Source organism: Natator depressus, chromosome 1 (assembly GCF_965152275.1).
Source record: "Natator depressus isolate rNatDep1 chromosome 1, rNatDep2.hap1, whole genome shotgun sequence".
Lineage (NCBI taxonomy): Eukaryota > Metazoa > Chordata > Testudines > Cheloniidae > Natator > Natator depressus.
This window is the reverse complement of record NC_134234.1, coordinates 244,484,963-244,505,581: the sequence shown is the minus strand read 5'-3', so window position 1 is coordinate 244,505,581 and position 20,619 is coordinate 244,484,963. Positions and strand designations below refer to the sequence as shown.

Sequence of the window (20,619 nt, the reverse complement as noted above, 5' to 3'; positions counted from 1 at the left end):
GATCAAATGCTTCTTAGCAGTCCTTGGCTGGACATACGATAGGATGTGAAAGACTATGCACCAGACAAGGATGTTACTTTATCCCCACCTCCTAACTCCAAAACCACCTTTGAGCTGCCAGTTCTCATTAGTAAGAGCTGGATTTAGGCATGCTCTCTTGAAATGTGTCTCTCGGTAGGTCCATGAAGACCATCTGTGGAATGCAGAGGTGATGTGCTTGTTCTCTGGCAGCATAGCAATGTGAGGAATTCAAAATATTTACTGAAATCATTAGAGCATTGTCTGCTGGTCTGTCATCAGGGAACATTCATGTCTATTCGCTTAAACCTTCAGGCCACAGGATGGTTATCCTATTCCAGGGGTGGCCAAACCCACTGACCCTCTGAGCCGCATACAGTAATTTTCATAAGTTCTAGAGCCAAGCGCACCTGCCAGGGCTCGGGGCTTCTTCCCCACTCCTGCTGAAGCCCCAAGCCCCGGCAGGCGCCTCCCACAGGGCTGAAGCTCTGAGACATCCCCCTCCCCATTGCAGGGCAGAAGCCCTGAGCTCCCCCTGCCCCAGTCTGATAAGTGGAGAATGGGGAAGGGGTGTGTGGGGCTCCGCGAGCTGCACTTTAACTATAAAAGAGCAGAGCCATAGTTGGGCCACCCCTGCCATATTAGCTGCTGCAGGTGAGGAAAAAAAGAGTGTTGAAAAGGGAAGATGTGAACTGTAACCAGTACTTGATAGAGGTTGGCGATACGCTGAATGAAAGAACCTCTAAGCCAAACTCCTTCATCTTCAGTCCCCTGGAAAGGGTAATTAATAGCAACTTGTCTAACATCTACCCAGCTGTAATGGCATTGTGTGTCCAGAGCTGTTAGATGTGATATTTGAGTAAAGTACATGGCTCGTGAAGGGTGGGAGAAGGTTGGCCAGCACACCATCTGGTTAAGTTGTACAGAAGAAGAAAAATGCCTACGGGGCTTGAAGATGGCAGCAACACTTCACAATAAGTGGACATTAATTAGCCAGTAATATCACACAGCCACTGCTTTATGAGGCAATAATAATTGAGTGCCCGAGTGGGGAGAAAAAGGAGGCTGGAGGTCAAGTGCTTTATGACAACCAAAGGAATTGGCTCACTGCTGAGGAAATCAGAGTGGCAGTACAAATGTTACAAGGGTTTTTTAAAAGAAAATTGTGTGTAGCACAAGGTGAGAGGAGCATCAGGCAAGTGAGTTTGAATGTGAAAAGAGAGAGAAATGTTCGTGCAGTGACAGGATTATGAAAATGTGAAGAGGCCATGTGCAGTTTGAAAATGTGTGGTGCAAGCTGCTAGTGATGAGTGCACCTGAGGAGGTCCGGAGGTTTGCTTTGGATAAACATTTAAAACTTCAGATGTTTCACTATGCTTCTTACTTTTGAAAAACTGAGCATGAAACATCATAAAACTCATTCCCAAATACCGCCAAATAGTCTGTCTGGTAGTATTTCAGCACCACACACTAAAAGGTTTGTTTGGTTCAGATTCTGTTTAAACTCTGGGTGCCGATTTAAGGATTGAGTGGGATATTCTTATTTTATCGAAGCAGTTTACTCACCCCTAGAAACCGATTTTCCAGGCCTGTTTAAGATCATAGACATGTATTTGTGAGTGTAGTCATGGCTTTCAACCCAATCACATTTAGAGGGTGACACACACAAATTCAACATGTCACCCACGCACCCACATATACTTTCTCATGTAAAATGTAATTTAAAAACAATAGCATGATGAAATGGAATTTCTCCCTCCCTCCCTCTTTCTCTCTCTGCGTCTCCCTTCTACTTCATCCTCTTTTTCCATCTGTTGGTCTTCTCTTTCTTTCTCTTGCATTGCCCTCCACTCTTAACAAGATAGCTTATTAGGGACCACTCTCATTACCCTAATGTGGCATATGAGGAAGGCCTACATTTTAGCATCTTTCCCAAGATGACCAAGGAAGGGAAGGGAGAGAGATTAAAAGGTGTATTGGTGTATTCTCCACTGCATCCAAACACAGCTGGTTTTCTACTCGGAAGCAGGAATTCTGCCTGGCCTTATTTTTCTTGAATAGTTCTATGTACCATGAAACAATGGAAATCAGAGACAGTCCCAGCACTATATGAATGGAATTTCAGAAGTTTCACTGTATGCCTTCAAAGAAGGCTTATAGACTGAGAAATAATAGCAAGGCTTTACAAGAATTTTTGAATATTTGGCTAAATACAATGGTATAAAATAATCTCTTCTTCCATTGTGATCCCTATGTTTGCAAAATCAAAGCCTTGATAGAAGTTGCCAGAATCTTTCTGATGTTTTCTTCTGTACTGATTTCAGTAAAGCAATATATATATATATATATATAATGTTTTTTTTCTTAGTACAGTAAACTGTGTATAAGAACAATCTTCATACTGCAGTACTGGAGGTAGATGTCTCTGGATAAAAGGGGCCACTCCTCAGGGAAACTTGGTCTCTTTGCACTTTGACTGCAGAAAGAAGTATGGTTTCTGGACTCCCTCTCAGCTTTTTGTGCTGCTTTTCAGGATGCTGCAGCCCATAGGATTTCAGGAGTTTCTTAATGGCAGCTGCTGCAGCTATCTGTGTCTGATACTCTGGTATGCTGATTTCAGTGTCCAATTATTGTAAAATTTTCCTGGAAAAAATGCCTGTTGCTTCTGCTACTATTTACAAAGCTTACCCCAAGGTCAGTGGGGAAGGCACATGATAAACGGGCCGATCCAGAATTCTACCTCAAAAGAGGCATGATAACAAATGTGTCTGGACTGCTTTGGTCAGTTACTTGCAGGCCAGTTTTGAACCAGTCCTCTCCAACTTTGGCATTTCTGCACAACTAGTCCCTCTTCAGCTTCTCCAGAGTGGTGTCCCTGTTTTGGCTTATTCTTGTGCCCCTCAGAGCCACATCAAATTCCTTCACACCATATGATTCAAGATCTCCTTTAATCACCACCATCGTGAATAAAACGCAATCCAGGGCATGGCTGAGAAGTAAAGGCACCTCATGTGGACAACTGAGCAGAAAAAGGAACACCATTTTGAAAGGAAAAGCTGCACAGATTGGGAACCGAGTGGGAAGGAAGGGCACCAAACCACATCTTTGCCTAGGACTGGCTCTGACCATATCCCTTTTATTTTAAAATTGTTTTTGATTTTCATGAAATCAGTTCAGATCTCAAACTTGGTAGTTTGGCTCTGTCAGCAAGGAAACCCCCCATGAGGACTAACTTGAAACAAACAGATCTTTGGCTGTTTGGGCATCCGGGAGCTGTAATTCCCTGTCTGCTCCCATTCAGCCCCCATTTCTGGGAGGAAGACATGACAGGAATAACCAGTCAGAACTCAGGATTCTGAAAGGCTCAGAGTTAGCTCAGCCATTCTCCTGCTGTCTTGTAGTGAGCACTGGTTGCATGAAGATCATGGTGTTGTCTTCTGGCGACATAGAACTAAGAAAACAGAAAATGCCACGGCACAAATTCATCTCGCAACACAGACTGGCAACAACCACCAGTGATGTACATCATGGTATATCTTATTGGATACAAGAGAGCTCTTCCCAGCAGAGGTTCTGAGGCATCAGCCAGTATAAACTTTTAGGAGCTTTTACTGGCCCTTTGTCCCTAGTGAGTGACTGAGTCTGTGAAATGAGCAGAAAGATCACAGATGCTGCAGAAAGCACTCAAGTTAATCACTTGTTCTCAAGAAATGGGTGAGCCTTTGGCACCACCTGTCAGTACAGTGTCAGGGTCTTGACTTATCTAATCAGGACTGGCATTTAGAGAAATCATTTTTTGACTTAACAGAGTAAAATTTCCATGAAAGTAATTGAGACCCAATATATATGGAGTCCCACATCATCATTTTGACAGACTTTTTCCAGCAATAACTGAACTTTAAATCAGTCTTGTGCCACCTCTTCTGCTGTTAATAAATGTGGTTAAAAAGGAAATGAAAGTGTCTTTTTCGTTTGCATAGACACAAACCTATTTGCATAAAAGATTGCAAGACAAGTTATGTTTGTTTTTTTCCTCTGGAAGTAGGTCTTCTGCCTCCTGCTGTTTAGGGACTGAGGTGCTAAGGGGTTGTAATGAAAGCTGCTGGATCTGACAAGACTATCTGTGTTTCTGGCCCTTCAGTATATGATGGAAATACAGTGTATTCTGTATACTGTTAAATATAGTATTTCCCACCATCCCTACTTCTAAGCAGGGGTGAAAGTAATATTAAATTCTTACCAGTCTGGGGGCTGGCTCCGGCTCCCATAAAGGCCGGGGCCTCAGTTGGAAGGGGTGGGGTTGGGTGGGTCAGCCTTCCCCAGCCTGCCCATCTGCGCTGCCCGGACCCCGCCGCCCAGGGCTCCGGTTGTGATTTAAAAGGGCCCAGGGCTCTGGCAGCTGCCACGGTGGCAGTGGTGGCGGCCGGGAGCCCCAGGCCCTTTTAAATCACTGGCCCTGGGGCAGCTGCCCCTTTTGCCGCCCCCCATCGGTGGCTGGGGAGGGGCAAAAGGGGCAATGATGTTAAAGTGCCGTGGCAGCGCTTTAACGTCGTTGCCCCTTTTGCCTCCCCATCGGTGGCCCTGCCAGTAGGGTCTCTACCGGCGGGGCTGCTGACAGGGAAGGGGCAGTGACATTAAAGGACATTTAAGGAGGGTTCTTTGCCACGGCAGCGCTTTAACATTGTTGCCCCTTCCCTCCCTCCCCCGGTTGGCAGCGCTGCCGTACTGGCAGGGCCACTGATGGGGGAGGCAAAAGGGGCCGTGACGTTACAGTGCTGCTGTGGCAACGCTTTAACATGGGCTGTGTACGGGCTGGTACCGGCTTCTGACCGGTATGCCGTACTGGCCTGTACCGGCTCGTTTCACCCCTCTTCTACGTGAATAATTTAGACAGAGTGGATCCTCCCAGAACAGATTTGGCATGGATTTTAGTTTCTTCTTCTCCCTCTTCCTGATCCTGGAAATGAAGGCTCTTAATGATTTTGTAAAATCTCAGCATATGATGAGCAGTTGAGGAAACTTGCCCTGCTAACAAATTGTTTTGGCAGATAGTGAAACGCAAAGCACACCCACACAACATGAGACTACAAATTGACTTCTTTAGAGAGATCTCATGGCTGACTGGCATCTCACTCTCTGAAGGGAAATGCAAACAACCCAGCCTCCAACCTCTCCTTGGAGCTGATTTCCAGGGAACAGAACAAATGCATGATTGGCTAAGGACTCCACTGCCCTGGTGCAGAGACAGCCTGTTGCAATTTGGTTTTAAAATCCCCTCCAAATATTGTCAGCAGATAAGGGAGAGAAAATGAGTTTTCTAAGTGGAATGTAAGTTTTTGTTGGAATGAGTTTAAAAGATGAAATCTGTGTTGACAGAGAAGAGATAGCAGGGTGCATCTGTTTTCTCCACATTGCTTGCCAGAGCAGCCACAAATCCTCCTCTCTATCTCTGGCTAATTGTCCTAATTGTAGAATAGATGACTTACCTTGCTCTCTCTCTCTCTCTCTCTCTCTCTCCTCATCCTTTTTTTCTTTCAAGCTCTTTCTGGTGGAATGAAGGAGATGTGTCTGTGACAGAGAATAATATAACTCTATAGCAGGGAAGGCAGGGGAACAAATGGGAATATCAGCTTTAGTGCAACATCTTTCTATTTGGTACCCTAAGAGAAAATGACCTTTGGGAATTTAACTTTACGGGATTACTGCTGCCTCCTTAACCCCAGCCTCCTGTACAGTGAATTCTGTGCTGTGCCCTTTAAAGGACTCACCCAAACCTCTAAGCATCACATGGTTCATTCTCCATTACTTAGTCCACAGCAGCATTGTGCAAAATTCAGCAGTTTTACTTTGCTTGGGGTTTAGATGACCCTTCATTTCTTTTTCAAGGTGGATTTGACATGTGCCTTGGCCAACATTTATTAAAACGTGTGCCTACAGCTATTTGGCGGTGCTGGGGTCTAGCAACTTATTTAGGTACCAAAATGTGGATTTAAGAACCCAGCGTTAGGCACCTGTTTTTGAAAATCTTGTCCCCTGAGTTTCCCTTTGAGTTTCAAGTATTAACAATCCCCAAAACACTAAGTGAAACTCCTATGTTTGTTTTGGGATTAAAAAAAAAAACAGTTTAGCATAGTTTGCAGGTTCTTTATAACCCCCAAACTGGCCTAGGTTCACTCAGAACACAGCCTAGGTTCATCAAGAGGATTGTGAACATTAGCTGAATCTAGCCTGAGGGTCAGGTTTGTAATTAGGTGAATCCAGCTCTTGCCTACTGCTGCTGTTGTGTATGGAGTGGTGGGGGTAATTTGTTTTTATCTAAGTTTGCAGCACATTAATTCTGTTCCAAAGCAGCTTTCAGACCTTCTTGATGGCTTTGCAGTTACTAAACAATTCCTTTTTGGGCCAAATCAAAAGCTTATGGTGATGACAAAAGGTTATCTGGGCAGAGGTGGTGCTCGCCCATGGGGGGCCCTAAGCAGGAATATCCCTCCCCTGCCCCCAACACATACTAATAATTAATAGGAGGCCCCTTTTTGCTGCTCAGGGCCCTAAGCAATTGTTTAGTCTGCTTATGCCTAGCGCAGGCTCTGGAAAAGGTCATTCACACAACACCCTTAGTCATGCAAGAGAATCCAATGAATTTACCACCAGATTGATTGCTGCCTTTTCTCAGCTTCCCAGAGCAAGCTGAGTAACCTACATACCCTTCACCTCTTCCTTGCCCCCCTCCTCGTGGTTTTGAATGGGTAGCAGAACTCTTCGGCCTTATATTCCTGCTAGTATGTCATTCCGCCTGCATATAGGACTGAACCATATTCTCCGACTAGAGTTACCTCCCTATCAGCTGCCTTTTTTCTCCCTGCCCCTTGTCTCCCACCACTGTCAATGACTCATCGGTCAGATCAGTGAGAATTTTAACGCCCATTGAAGTCAATGGGTATCCTTCCATTGCTTTCAATGGGGCTTTGGATCAGACCCAGACTGAACAGATGTTTCACCTTCCCTCTTTTAGAACACGTCTTGATTAGGACTTGAGCAGCAGGGTGAATAGGGTGAAGGGAAGAACCTCACATAGCTCTGTATTGATCCTGCTAGTCATTTGGGGAGATCCTTCCTTTCAAAAGGAGCGGCATCAGAGTCTTCCTCAGCCAACAGCATAAAACTGAAGGAAGTGTAGGTGTACAAGGTACTCAGAGGAATCTTCCCCTCCTGGTCTCAGGGGAAAATATGTGCTTTGGAGAGTATTCCCCTCTTTTTCAGAAGGTAGCTTATGGAGCTGTTTCAGCCTGTTTCTGTTAAAGCATTGTTAACTGTTGCTTTCTATCCTTGCATCTTTCTCCTGGCCTTTCCCTGTTTGATTACCATTGAATGGAAATGCCCCTACTCCCCTAGGTGGCAGTAAAACTTCAAGTATCGCCAGTTTGTTCCGCACCCTTCCCTCCATCCTGTTCAGCTTGCAAAATCATTATAGTGGGGAGAGAAATAAAACAAATTGCAAGAGTAAAAAAGTGAGATAGCAGTGGAAAAGAGACGAAACAATATGAAGGGCACAAATGCTCTGGAGAAACAGAGAGAAATACTCTGGAGCTGCACTTATTTTCATGAGACATTTCCACTAAGCAGCATTGGACTGGGCTCTTGAAAGTTAGGTTGCCTGCAAACAGTTCAATTCAATGTCTGCGTGTGCGGATGGAGACAGAAGTGAAAGGAGGGAAGGAAAATGCCCCCCAAAATTAGATCACTACATTTAATAAGAAGCATTGAGCTATCTGTATTGTTTGTCCAGACGATCTGGAAATCCCTGGATGAATGTCTGCAAATTGGCAAATAATTGTACAGTTCTTCATTTGAATGGGATTTTGTTTGATGCATGGAGCTTTGTTGATCAGGAGTTTTCTTTATTTACTGCTTTAAGCTGTATTGCCATTATCTTAGAGAAATAGATTAAAGGAAGGAAGGAAAGACAGACTGACAGACTGGTTGGCTTCTGAGAAAGTGCAGGTGGAAGTGCTCCAGCAGATTCCTAGCTTCTCACAGCAGAAGGCACCGCAGAGAGTAGATGTAGGTCAAAAGTGCTGCATGTGGAGAAACTCACAATTATTTGGTTCCACTATTTCCCACCAGTTGCTATTGCAGGAATAATTTTGGTGACAGTCTGACCAATACGTCTAGTTCAGTTCCGCCTTTCCCAGTAGGAGGTGCTGCATGGAATGGAAGATTGAGCAGCTTCTCCAGCCTGACTGTCTCCCATCAGGAGGTGCGGTATAGCACACTGGTAAAATGCTAGCTATGGGAGCTCACAGCTACTCCAGTCCCAGACTGTATCAGTGACAGGTGCAGGTGCCAGGGTGTGGGGGAGCTCGCACATTGAATAACGTTTAATATGTTAAACCTTCTCTTTGATTAAACTGAGGTCTGAGTGAATTAGTTTAAATCAGGAAGGAGATTTACAGTTCTAAAGATATATACAAAAACATAAAATGAGAGGGAACAGCTTTAGTCTAAAGCATCCCTTCCCTCCCCTCCCCCCCCCAGCCCACTACCTTTAGTTACTGGAAAAAATAGAGTGAGTTAGTAAGTTTACAGCATTACATCATTTAAATAGAGAAAAGTGTGTGTGCGGGGGAGGTCATAGGAAAACAATGTAAGTGCTGCACACAGATTGCTATTTGGCCTTTAAATTGTAAGCGGTTTGTTTTAAGTAGCCCTGGTGCAAAATGATTTCAGTTGCAGGTTTATTAATAAAAATAGCTGTTTTTCATCAGCTTGGTGTTTGTTTCTCTAGGGGCTTTAGTCTTCAAGAAAAAGGTACCTGTTTACTGAAATTTTGTTAGAATTTACCTGTCGGAGGCTGGCTGGGTTTCTCTAGGTTCTCAAGCCCCTGTAGGCAGAGCTCTACATCACAACACTCCCCATTTTCCCTTCTTACAAATAAATGTTCCCTTCCCTACCCCTCCAATGCTGAATAAACCTCACGACCGCAGATTGAAAAGAGCGTTTGGAAATAGCAGCTGTAAGTGCTTGGCTGATTGTGGAATGTTTACATGACGTTGAAGGTGCCCTGGCCATACTGGAGATTAACCCTGTGAGAGGGCCTGATCCAAAGCCCAGTGGAGAGACTCCAATGAGCTTTGGATCATACCCTTAATCCCTGGGCCCTGATGCTATGTTGTGGGCAGGTGAACACCATGCTTCTCATGGCACAGGCTGTTTAATTTCCTGGAGGTGTCTATTATGATGACTAACCGTTTTTTTTTTAATGATTATTATTCAGGTCTTTTTAATGCACTGCTAAATCTCTGTCTAGCTTGCTGTGATAGTGATCGTACGGGGTACATTTAAATATATATACATGCAAAATGTGCACTTGTGCTTACAAAAGGGATAATTGTGCAGTCAACTCACAGTTTCCCCTTGTATATTGGTGATTGCAAGTGCAATTACCCATTCGGGGGCATGCTGTGCACTGTGCAGTACAGAGGGGAACTCAACTGTCAGAGACCCATTAAAAGGAGAAAGCAATATGTGGAAAGAAAAGGAGGCTACATGATAGCACCACCACTCTTCTTCCCACATCCCTGGCATAGCCATCTTTGTCCCCTCCATAATTAACACATCAAAGCATTGCTCTGCACAAACACGGATGTGGCAAGCCAGGGCGTGGGAGAGGTGTTAGGGAAATAGACTCTCCAAGTGGCATCTCTCTCAAGGCGGTGGCACTTTACCTTACAGTTGGCATCACTAGTTATTGCTATCCTGGAAATAAGCATCTATAGGCATTGTCTTCCTATTGTTTTTGGTATATGTATATTGCATTAAAATGGTGGTGTTACGACACGGTATCCCTCTGGGGCTGCACTTTGACATTTTATCCCGATCTGTATCCTTCAGAAAAGCTGCAGTTACATCCCTATCCAGCTGGAAATCAAGGGCCAAATTCTCTGTTGAATTTCCCAGAATTCACCAGCTTTTTCAGCTTTTGGGTAGCCAGGCAATGACAGAAATGTAGGACCAAGGCTCACTTCGTTGGTACTACAGAGGGGAAGTAGGGAGCAGTGGAAATATCAAGATCTGTGGGTCACGGTTCTGTTAGAGGAGGATGAAGCAAAGCCTGCTTTGCCTGTCAAGACACGCACAATCTGGTCTTTGTTTTCCTAGGCATACCAGAAGAGAGATCTCCTCCTCACCAACAACTCTGTTACAGAGCAAATATTCACTAAATATTTTGCTGCTCTTCTGTTTTGCTGTCCTGGACAGCTGCCTTCTCTGCCCTGTATTGTAGAGCTATCCTTGCTCAGAAGAATAAATTCATGAAGATCTTGTTTCATGCAAGCTGTATACACCTAGGCTTTTGCTCAGCGTCACTGGCTGTAGGGCAACTAACTTCTTTGCATCAGGGACACTCTTCTGTCTTCTCTCCTTTCCTTTTAATGCAACCAGGCTCTACGAGTTGCAGCTTGATTCTTTAGCTCTCCTTATTTTGTTTATTTTAATAGACTCTGGCTCATGCTGCAGCTGCACTGCATCAGTCAGCTGGTGCTAAGCAGCTGTATAGCCAGTGGATCCAGCCAGCTGAGAATTCCTCCTACATGGAGGAATCCTTCGGCGGCAAAGTACCATCGCATTTTATATGTCACAGCCCTACCCAGTCTGCAGTGCAGGGGGTGTGGCCAGAAAATGGCTGCATCCGGCTGATCCCCAGCCCCTCTTAGCTCTGGGGCAACTGGGCATAACTTAAAGCAGCCATTAGGCTTAAGGCCACTTTTGTTTCCCACCTTTCTCCAGTCCTGTGATGAGCATAGTGTGGTTGGACCAGAAGATCTGGCAGAGAATGACTAAGTATTTGACAATTTAGGATGGATTTTCCAAAGTGATCGGTATTGGCCTAACTCAGCTCCCAGTAAAGTCACTGGTAAAACACCACTGGTTTTAGTGGGAGCAAAGTTAGGACCAATGTTGAAAATCCCAGCCTTACGCTATATAGACTGCAAGGAACGAAACAATGCTAAAAGAGACCAAACTCCTCACACTCGTTACAAAAAACAAACAACTTCACCTACAAAAAAAACAACCTTTTTGCAGCCCATCAAGTGAAAACAATAATAATAATGTCTGTCATATATTGCTTTTCATCCATAGATCTCCAAGCGCTTTTCAGAGCTGCACTCACATCACCATTATTTTTAAAAATGATAAATACAAGTCTTGTGCTTGCTAAAGTGGTCTCCTGCTGTGTATGTGTGTATGTGCATTCTCTCTTGCTTTCTGTATTTTTTAACTTGTGGGTGCTTTAGAGATAATAGCATATGTCTTCCCAGGTGTAATCTAACTGAATTATGGGATAGTGTGTCCTGTTTTGTACTGTTGCTCTGCATAAGGAAAGTGATAAACTTGTGTGACTAAGAAACAAACAAAAAGAATAAATGGCTCAGTTTGGGTGAAACCACTTCGGCAGGTGAGGTGTCAAGATAAAACAGCTGAGAATTCTGGAGAGGGTCCTATCTGTAAATATTTGCTTGGTTGTATCTTTCTAAAAGGAGAGTGGAATTGCACCTGTTGGTATCTGCAATCCTACATCACTTAGCCTTCGATGTTTGCAGAATTTTATTCCTTACTGGGGACATGTGGGAAGAAGGGAATACACTGTGAAAGGGACAATTACTGCTTAATGCCGGGGGGCCGTTCAAATGTTTAATATTTTGGATGCTATTCTCTGGGTTACCTACAGTCTTGCCATGTTGCATGGAAATTATTGGAATGGCAGGATATACCTGGCCTGTTTGGCTGCAGAGGACATAGCTAGGATGTTTCAGCAGCAGTCAGAGAGTTTAAGAGTCGCAGCAGGTTGATTAATTCTGATCCATACAGATACACTGGATATTGGCATGGTCGTAATCTTCATTAGGCAATCTGATTTTTTCCTTTATTTTCTCTAATTGAGTGTAATTCTTTCTTCTCTTTCCCTGCAAAGCTCTTCTTTTTAAAAAGTAAAAAAAATACAAACCTCATTAGAGAAGTTTCCTTCTTTCCTCTCCATCTTTAATGTTTGCGCCTACATATATGGCAATCTGACTCTGATGCCCTATAGTCCTTCATCCTCAGACCCCTGTTATAGAAGGAGATCGTGACTCCTCCCTCGATTTCTTTATTCCTCTGAATTCAAAGCTTTTAACCCCTCTATCCTCCTTGTTACTCCCACACACATACTCCTTTTGCTCCTGTTATGTTTTCTGTTCCCCCACCCCATACCATGAGATGCTTTCTTGACTCTAGCTTTGATCACCTTGCCTGCAATGCTGACATTTGTTTAATCTTGCTAATCTGTAATGTTTGTGCATCAGTGTAAAATTAAACTATGTCAGAAAGAAAACAGAAGCCTTACCATGCTAGCAGTTAGCTCTTGTGTTATCTTGGCAGCAAGAATGTGCATTTACTTTAAAGTCACCTTGTGGGAATGGCTCAGGTGATGGTCTGACCCACAGTACGCTGCCAAACTGAGTTTAAATAGCCAAAGCATGTCCAAAATTTGTGCACATGGCTAACCCCAGCCCTGCTCCCCATGCTAATATGTTGGGAGAAAAATGAAGTACAGTACTTTACATTAATTTATGTGTGCTATTTTTTATTTTTGATCACAGGTGATGGAGGTTAAGATCTTCACCTGGTGTACACTGGGATAGTTGCTAATGTAAGGCAAGCTATCCTTATGTACACCAGCTGAGGACCTGACTAGCTGACCACACTTCATACCTCATCACTCTTGGAATGTTTTCAAACCTTTCAGTCAGTGGTTGTATATCCCCTCAATCCCCAGAACCCTGCTCTTGAGTTGTATTATACAATAGTTAACTGTATCCAAAGTTTCAGCAGATCTATTTCATGGGCTCTTTATTATCTAAACGTATATACATTGCTCCTGTTAAAATGCTCCCATCTTCTGTGACTTACTGCTAGTGCTTTTACACTATCCCCTGCTAGGAGAATCTGGGGCTGTACATTCTGTGAGTTCTTCTGCAGCCATTACTCTTCCATTAGTCCCTCTAGCAACCCAACCTGGGCAGCTCTCCAAACAGCCAGCACTCCTTCACAATTCCCTGCAGTGACTCCTGGTGGGATTGGAGAACTACTTTCTCACCATGACCATTATTCCTCAGATATTGCCAACCCTGACACCTGCTTGGAGATCCCGAGACTGCAGTAGGTGTGTGCTTCCTGCACCGTTAGACCCTACAGAAACTCTTGCTAAGCGCTGAAGTAGCTATGAGCCGCCTCACAACCAGCCCAGCACTGTGGTACTATTCCATAAAACTGCTCTGGCTGGGAGGGCTTGCTCCTGAAATAGTTTGAGAGCTCCCTTCTTGTCACCCCTCTTATAGACATTCTTACTGAGAGAAGCTGGGATTGGAATATCTCAGCTCCCTCATATCCAACATGCCTGCACCATTTTCTAGGGTGACACCGAACCCTGTCTGCAGCCTTTTCATCATACAAAAGATTGACTGATCTTTGTTGTTTTCTTCCAGGCCACCCGTCTCTTCAGAAGATCAAGGTAAGATCCTGTTTTATTGATATTGATGAAGGATTAAAAAATGGAACAGAAGACTAGTTAGGAAGCTGTGTTTGATAATCCCTGTGATGGAGAAAAGCAACCTTGCAAAGATAGCACTTTGATGTTCATATTTAGTTCATCTGTAACTTCAAATTCATATCGGTTAAAGTTCAATTTAGTAAAAGCCAAGTCTGAGTTTAGGTCTTTACTCCAAATTCTGCAAAATGAATTTTGCTCAACTAAACTTGAAGCACTAAAAGTGTTTGCAGTGTGATTCATGTATCTCAACACCAGTGGGACTCGGCCTAGGGGGGAAAATGTACATGCTCAAAAGAGTTTGCATGGGTTAGATGAGGATCAGCTAAACTATTATGACTGTTAGGGGAGAGGCAGCATACACTAGAAGGTGAAGAGAATGAGTACGTTTGGTTTTTGCTTTCAAGCTAGTTTGGACTACCACTAAAACCAGTTTGGTGGTCTTGTATGTTTGTTCTCTCAGAACACCTATGGATTTTAGCACAATTGATGGTTTCCACATGTAAGAATCCAAGGTTAGTTGCAGGTGAAGATGCATTCATTAATAAAGTTGCATGGGAACCCAGGACTGGAATAAAAGGGGATGTTGCAGATCAGAAATGAAGTGCATTGGCAGAGCTGCATTGGAGATCAGGAACAGAAGAGAAGGAAGGTCAGAACTGGGGTCTATCAAGAGTGAGAACTTAGGAATGGAAAACACAGGTGTGATGCTGGTCAGGTGTGAGGAGCATAAAGAAGTAGTCATATGGAGACTCAGGAATGGAACAGAAAGAGGTGTTACAGGCTAGGAATTAAGTTCATTGGTAACTTGTGGGGTTACAGGAATAATATAAGTTAGCAGCAACTACTGGATTCTAGCCAGTGCTGCCTGAAAAAGAACTGTAATGTTTAATAGTTAAATTAGTTGTTCGGAGACTGAGTCTCAGAGACTGATTCTCAGATTCACAGTTCTGACAGTGTAAAGGGCCCTTGAAGTGGGAGTAAATTACCAGTGCCAGATTCATGAAAAGGGGCCTTAATATAAATAAGAATCAGGCTGTCTGTGTGTTTGTAGTTCTATTTTAAGCCAGTACTAAACAATATGGAGATGGAACTTCCGTATCCCTATTTAGAAAGTATAAAAGAGCTACTGAATGTCTGTCTTTATCCATATTTTTGACATTCTAACAGTGTTGGTTTATTGTGTCGCATTGCATTACGATTTCAGATGCAAAATCATGCATGCTACTGCACCCACAAAACCACTATGTAATTCCATTCATTTAGTGTCATGCTCAAACAGAACTTAATCTCTCCTGTCCTATCCTGAAATATTTGGCAGATAAAGTAGTTACCAGCTTGACATAATTTGCTGAATTACCTCTGAAGATTTGTACACAATCTTGGGGCACAAATGAAGTGAGTTTGGTAGTCTTCTCTGGCTGCCAGTGCGTATACTTCATAAGATAACCACACCTTTTCCCACAGTGCAGGACAAGTGTTAGTCATTGCTCAATAAAGGCCCAGGACTGGATTAGTAAGGAGTGTTGCAGGTCAAGGCTGAGTGCACTGAGAGTGTTGTAGGAAGGTTAGATTTGAGAGGCATTGACTAAGTGTTGTGGGGGCCCACAACTGTAATTAACAAGGAATTTTGCAGGGCACCATTGAAGTGCATTGGCAAAACAGTATGAGGAAACCTTGTATAGCACCCAGCTGCACTGTACTTGGTTCTAGGCAGAACTCTTAAGTCCAGCAAATGCCAGTAAACTGACACACAGACACAAATAAGTGTTAAAAGTCTCCTTCATCTTCTTGAAATGACATTTCCCAATAAAGAAAGTGCCCTCTCTTTCCTTCCCCACCACTCAAGCTGGGGGTATTGGAGCTTTGCAAAATTTGAACACCACCCCCCTACACTCCAATGCTCAGGAGAAACATCACATTTTAATATGGATTTCTGGGACCTGGTCTTGAACTACTTGTCAGTGGATAAGCTCATCAATGATTAATTGTACTTGCTTATAGGTTTTGCTTGCATTTATTCTATTAATGGAGCAACAGACATTGTATGGTCTATTTCTTTATGATCATCTAAACTTTAATCTCTAAATACTTTCCCCTTTCCTAACTCATTCCTTTCTCCTTTCACTGTTTTTATTGTTTCCTTCTTCCCACAAATACCTTTCACCTGTGCCTATGGTACAAGTCTTCATTTTGATCAGTATCCTTAAACACTCCAAAAATTAAAAAAGCCTGCTTTGAAATGGAGTATTAAAGCCACCCCATCCCCACTGCCTATCATACCATGGTCTTTACAAGGTTCTGTGTGGTGGAAGTGGAATATCTATTTGAATTTGTCAGCACGAAGCAATGCAGTAAGTTCAGCTTATCAGCATCCTGCTTGAAGCACAACAGAATTTTTATGCTCTGTTGCCTCTTTGGAGGAGAGGCTGGATGCCCTGGACACACTCTTAACTCACTGTACAGTCCTAAATGTATCAAATATTGGAGGGCTCCCAAGTGGAATAACAGAGATGATGTAACTTCATGAAAGCCATAAATTTAGAGCCAAGCTTGCCATTCAACCCACTGTGACCGAGTATTGTAGCACTATGGTAGGTAAGATTACTCACTACTCTGAGAACACTTTTCTAAACAGTGACTGTGGGAGGGTCAAGGACAGAGTTTAATCCCTTTACTCTGTATTCTCTGCCTTAATGATTTTATTTCAGACATCGAGAGGTATATTTTCACTAAAGTGGGATTCCAGGATTTAGCTGTGTGACTCTCTTTCTTAATAGTCAGCACTCAGCTATATGCCCATTCACCATGTTGAAAATATACCTCTCAACAGTGCTTTAATGCTGTTTCTTTTAATAACCTGATAATGTTTTGAGTTACACAGTGGGGCTTGCTCAATTTCAGAAATGTGTTAACTGGAATTGTGACATAAAGTAGGGGGCCATACTTCAATTTCTCCCCTTTGCATAATCCTGCCGCTCCCTAGCACCGTGGTCACTTTCTAGTAGTATCTCAGAACTGGCTTTCTGATGGCATTGCTTCTTGGCTGTTACTGAGATGAGGTGCTGTCTCTGGTGTGATCCATATCCTGTTTTTACTTCGCATTTTGCCTCTGATCTCTTCTTTCCCCCTTTAATTTCCATTCTTATTTTCTCTCCCACTATTTTCCTTGGTACCTCATGTCTTTGCCATCCTTCCACCTCCTCACTGCCATGTCTGTCCTTTTGCTTGTCCTTTCCCTTGGTGATCTATTCCATTCTAGTCTGTATAGATTCTTGTACCACCCTGCTCACTTTGGTATCTGAGTGTCCTCTTCCCTTTCCATCCTCAATCTCCACATTAAATGATTCTAGCATGAGTTGCAAGCAGAAGTTCTTGTGTCTGTACTATTACAGAAGTGCTACCAATATCTAGTATTGAATGCAAGTAGCACTTCTCTTAATGCCTACTAGGACAATGCATCATGCTGTCTTCAAAGGGAGTGGGGATAAAGCACCATCAGTCTGGAACTGTGCATCCAATGAACACACACAATGCTCCTTGTTGTGGATGCATGTTAAAGGCACCTTTATCAGCTACAACACAAGGCCATTTAGTTCTTGACTCAGAAAGAGAAACAGTGGCTTGCAATAAAAGTGCCTCCTTAAGGTCTTGCAAGGGACTGCACAACCGCTGTAGGAGTCTGACATGCATATTTGAACCATAAACTTTGTTTTCCTATTTAAAAAAAAAAGCCAGATGACTGTTCTTACTCCCAGGCTGTAGAGTCATTCTCACGTTTGTGCTCTCTCTTTGCCCCAAATGACTCTGACTCCGAGAGAGAGAGAGAGAGAGACTGACTCACTCTATAGTCTGGTGGTCACAGCACTCACCTGGGAGGTGGGAGACCCAGGATCCATTCCCCCTGCTGTAGCGACTCTATCCAGAGTGCAATAGCTTCAACAGGCAAGACTGAGGGAGCCCCAGTCAGAATATCCCATAGCTCAGTGGTTACAGCGTGCACCTGAGAGGTGACCAATCCCTCTTCAAATCCCTTCTCCCCCTTAGGTGAATGGGGGACTTACCAGGGTCTTCCACATCCCAGGTGAGTTCTCTAGCCACCGGGCTAAAAGTTATAATGGAGTTCCTGTTTCTGCTGCTTTGTGTGAACTCACCTGAGGGGCCCAATCTGGGTAGGCAGTCGCTGAGCACGTTTATTGTATTGGGCCCATCCCACAATGTAGGTGTCTGAACACCTGTCTTCCCCTGGTTTGTGAATCGCTCTGGGGCTTAGGTGGGAGATGCCTAGAGTGAGGTGTTGTGCACATGCCCAGAACCAGAAACATAGGCACCTAGGGAACTTTTACTGCAAAAATGTAGGCATCGAGTGAGTTTAGGTGCCTACAGGGTTCTGCAGGAGTTTTGTATATCACAGTCGTCCCAAAACTGGGACTTAGGCACCTAAAACAGGGACATAGGCGCCTATCTCCTTTGGTGCACTTGGGCCCAACATTGTTTACTCACTATCCACCTGAGTCAAATTTTGACATGGAGATGACAAGTTTTGTATCCCAGTAATTGTCCCTTCATTTAGTTACCCCTATTGTTGCTCAATCCTTGAAAATTGTGTTTTGCCTTTTTTTAATTTTAGCAGGCATGACAACACATTCTTTGCTGCACCAGCAGCATTTCCAGTGAGCTGTTATTTTGAAGTTCACCCTCTTTACTTGGGAGTAGGTTCTGAGTCCACAAGGGAATAGGACATAAATGGGAAATGAATTAAGATGAGAACAATAGATTGAAAGGAGTTTGGAGCCAGTTTTCTTAATGCACTCTAATAATTATTTGTGAAGGGAGAAGATAGAGGATGATTTTCTGTTTAGAAAGGCATATGGAGACACTAAAAAAAATGTTTACTATCCTGGCAGGAGTTAGTTTTTAGTCTCTCTGAATCTGGACATGCTCTCCGCAGTATTTTCAGGCTGGCTGATGCAGAGTCATTTAATGGGGGGGGGGAGGCCGCGAGGGGAGGGAAAGGTATTGAAGAACACCCCAGCACTCCCCACCCTCATCCTAGATATGTCTACATTGCATCTGGGAGCGAGCCTCCAGGCCCAGGTCTACAGACTTGTTTCCTGGGCCCGTGCTAGTGTGCTAAAAATAGCTGCACTCCAGCTCAAGGCAAAACATCAAAGCAATGTCTGCACAGCTATTTTTAGCAGGCTAGAGTGAGCCCCACAAGCCCCACTGTGGGCCGAGGCTGGGAGGCTCCCAGATGCAATGTAGACCTATCCGCTGAGGCCTGGGTGGGGGCTGGGCTGAAGAGGTTCCCAATAGTGCTTGCACTGTGGGAAGGGGCTGAAAAGCTCGTGGCTGACTTGTATCCAGGAAAAGCAGGTAGTTATGCAGAAGATTCTGCATATAGCTCCTGGGGGAGGCGGGGAGAGAAGATGTGATTGATTTTTCTCTTGAGGGTTAGTAGGTTGAATTGATTTCTGCAGGAGCAGGAATGGGGATGGGGCATCATTAAGTTGATTTACTGATTTAGTCTGTTTGAGTTGATATGTTGTTTGGCTGGGGTATTTTTTGCTTTTGGGGATTGAGTCTGTGACTTTGAATTGACATATCAAAACAATCCCTCTTCAGAGCAACAAATCAGTTCAGGCTAGGGCTCCATTCAGGCAAATCTTTACCCCTTTCCTCAGGCCTTGGGAAAGAGACTCCTGACACCTGGTTCTTCACCCACCTCACCATATCTCAGGAGGACCTGCAAGGAGATTCTTCACCTTCCCGCCCGCATAGGCCTCCAGGGAAGAGGGCCCATTGCCAACATGTTCTTCAGTGCCGTCCTCAGGCCTTGGTCAGGGTGGAGGGGGTCTGCTGGGACATTCTTCAACAGCTTCCGAAGGCTGCTGTGGGGTGATGGATTTCTGGGAGAATCTTCTTGCTTCAAGCAGGGGTAGCTTCTTACTTTCCCTGGGGTCAGCACCCACAGACTGTTCTTGGCTATTCTTCAATGCCACCTGCATCCCAGAACATAAAGCAAGTAGTGAGAAGCCTGTCTCTGTTCCTGATATCCTCGTAATGTTGTGGGCCAGTCCAAACCTGAGCCTCACTCCCTTGGGCCATAGTCTGTCAGAGGTCCCCTCATTTCTCTCTTCCATTAAATCATTGGGCATCCAAAGTTTGGTGTTAGTGTGCAAAGGGATGTTCTTCTCAGGAATTCTGCTCCACTTTTAACTCTCCTGTTCACACTGAATGGAGAGTTGTGTAAAGAAATAAAATAAAACCCCAAACCTCTTAGTGTTGGTAAAACTGGGCTGAGGGCAGGGAGGGAAGAGAGAGGAAAAGCTGTGCTCTGAATGCCAAATACTCTCAAAAGAGCGATCGATGGTTTCACACAGCTCCTACTGAGAGGCTGTAGACTTCAGGGTGAAGTCGCAGCCATTCACACAGCAACAAATTAAGATGTCTTGGAATGCTTTCTCTGAACAAATCAAAGAGAGCACAGCAGGGGAGGCTCCTGACTGCAGGTATTTACTTTGATTAATTAACCACTTAGGGAAGAAAGGTTTTAGTCTCTAAGGTGCCACAAGTACTCCTTTTCTTTTAGGGAAGAAAGCGCTCTAAAAGTATGTCCCTGGCGAGCCCCAATCGTCTGTTGCTTGGGGAATCAGAGTTCAGAAGTTGAGCTTATTCCTTAATTCTCCAGGTCAACAGAAGCTGGGATTGTACATGTAGCAGGAGGAAGGGCCTCACATCGCTCTATCGGGACCCCTTGTAGCTGGCTCGCGAGTAGTATTGATCTTTCTTAAGTATTTCCAAGGTGCCTCTCATCATAGAATCCTATATAGATTCCTATAGAGGGATGGAGGGCCAAGAGGGAGACATGGGTAGCCTTTCTGAGAAGGCAGGACAGGCCTGGTGAGTATAAGGGCTCAGAATGAGGAGTAAAAGAGAAAAATGGGGGTAATTTCCCAAATATGGCTTATTTCTTCATCCCAGAAGCAAGTATATGAACAAGGCACACATTGTCA

The 20,619-nt window shown here is 44.1% G+C and overlaps 1 protein-coding gene across 6 annotated transcripts in view; it reads left to right on the top strand.

The window, feature by feature from the left end:
• DGKI (diacylglycerol kinase iota) overlaps positions 1-20,619 on the top strand; it is a 286,887-nt gene that overhangs the window by 230,098 nt on the left and 36,170 nt on the right. For all 6 annotated transcript variants that reach the window (XM_074939900.1, XM_074939905.1, XM_074939893.1 and 3 more), the window contains one exon: positions 13,542-13,567. In XM_074939900.1, the coding sequence (XP_074796001.1) occupies positions 13,542-13,567 (26 nt within the window). The remainder of the gene's footprint in view (positions 1-13,541; positions 13,568-20,619) is intronic.